Source organism: Salvelinus sp. IW2-2015, linkage group LG26, assembly GCF_002910315.2.
Source record: "Salvelinus sp. IW2-2015 linkage group LG26, ASM291031v2, whole genome shotgun sequence".
Taxonomy (NCBI): domain Eukaryota; kingdom Metazoa; phylum Chordata; class Actinopteri; order Salmoniformes; family Salmonidae; genus Salvelinus; species Salvelinus sp. IW2-2015.
In genome coordinates this window covers 6475808-6477588 of record NC_036866.1, presented here as the reverse complement: position 1 = coordinate 6477588, position 1781 = coordinate 6475808, and the positions used below count along the sequence as shown (strand labels likewise).

The following is a 1781-nucleotide window of genomic DNA, read 5'->3' as shown; positions in this document are numbered from 1 at the left end:
GGACGAACGCTAGGCTAATTGTGCGTCGCCCCACGGTCCGGTCGCGGCCGCTGCGACAGAGCCTGGGCACTAACCCTACATGAAGTATTCACACACTCATTCCTTTCATTCCTTTGAAAATGATTGAAGCAGTACGTGAGGCTTACCTGCATGGCTCTAGGCGGCCCGTCTTTCCTTCACCTGCCATGCAACAGCAGCCAAGCCCTTCTCCCCGGTTGAACCCTCCACTCGCTGCTTTTATCCTTCAGAAGTACTGCCAAGAAAAACATTGGGCATTATTGACTCCTGGATGACATGTTATCGACTGAATCATCTCCATTAGTCAGAGTACCTTTAAGCATGTCTCGGAATAAGCACCGTATTGTCACCACTCTGAGGTGTGAGCTGTCATTCGTAGACACACAGTGCGTCGGTCACTGACCTGGGGAACGGTGGGACTGGGGATCAGTGGACTTAGGAATCAGTGGGACTGGGGCTTTGTTGACCTGGGATCAGTGGACGGGGGCGTTGTTGACCGGGGAACAGTGGGCGGGGCGTTGTTGACCTGGGAACAGTGGGACTGGGTGTTTGTTGACCTGGGGAACAGTGGGAACGGGGCGTTGTTGACCTGGGGAATAGTGGACTGGGGCGTTGTTGACCTGGGGAACAGTGGGACGGGGGCGTTGTTGACTGGGGAACAGTGGGACGGGGCGTTGTTGACCTGGGGAACAGGTGGACGGGGTGTTGTTTGACCTGGGGACAGTGGGACTGGGGTGTGTTGTTGCCTGGGGAACAGTGGACAGGGGTGTTGTTGACCTGGGGAACGTGGGACACGGGGTGTTGTTGACTGGGGAACAGTGGTACTGGGGCGTTGTTGACCTGGGGAACAGTGGGACGGGGGCGTTGTTGACCTGGGGACAGTGGGACGGGGGCGTTGTTGACCTGGGGAACAGTGGGACGGGGCGTTGTTGACCTGGGGAACAGTGGACGGGGGGGCGTTGTTACTGGAACCCTCACACACCTTTTACAGCTGTCACACTGTAGAGCGATGCCTGTCGGGCTGGATCACGGCTGGGTACCGGCAAAGTGCACTCGGGCCCGCGACCGCAAGGGCACTCGCGAGGGTGGGTGGTTGCTGGCCGCTCAGATGTGCAGTTCTAAACTGGCTGCAAGCTACCTGCCCTCCAGGAACACGGACAGCACCGAGTGTACAGGAAGGCCAAAAAGTCATCACGGGGGATAACAACCCCCCCCCCCCCAAGCGAACACATGGACTTTCACCCCGCTATCATCCAGTAAGGGCGGTGAGCGTCAGTCAGGTTGTGAGTAGAAAAATTACCATACTTACCTGATTTGTTTTGATATTAGTAGTAACTATTATTTAGCTTAACAAACGAGTTCATATTTCTGTCCAGTCATGCTGTGTGTTTTATGGTCTTGTACCCCACTCTAGTTCGCTGCAGTTGAATTCTGGGCATGAGAACAGTGGGAACGGGGGCGTTTGTGACCGGGACAGTGGGAGGGGCCATTTTGGTTCGACCCTTGTAGGATTGCTATCGAGCTGACGAGAATCGGATAGAAGACGTTGCATTACATGGGGCAAGATGTCGGGCGTGTGGTGGACCTGTGTACGAGATAGAGGAATACCAGAGGAACTAGTTGCGTGCCTGCATTGTCTCTAATCATCCTTGCATGCTTGGGTAATATCGATAGCCAGGCTGGGGGTTAAGACGACAAAACCCAGTGCAGGAGAATCAGTTGGAACCAGGTGGATGCGGAATTGTTGACCTGCCAGCGCTGGC

General features: G+C 55.2%; 1 protein-coding gene across 1 annotated transcript in view; it reads left to right on the top strand.

Moving 5' to 3' along the window:
• The first annotated feature begins 1573 nt into the window (after nt 1-1573).
• The window catches only part of LOC139023087 (uncharacterized), a 3354-nt gene continuing 3146 nt past the window's right edge, over nt 1574-1781 (top strand). The window contains exon 1 of the mRNA XM_070435378.1: nt 1574-1607. Coding sequence (XP_070291479.1) covers nt 1574-1607 — 34 coding nt within the window. The remainder of the gene's footprint in view (nt 1608-1781) is intronic.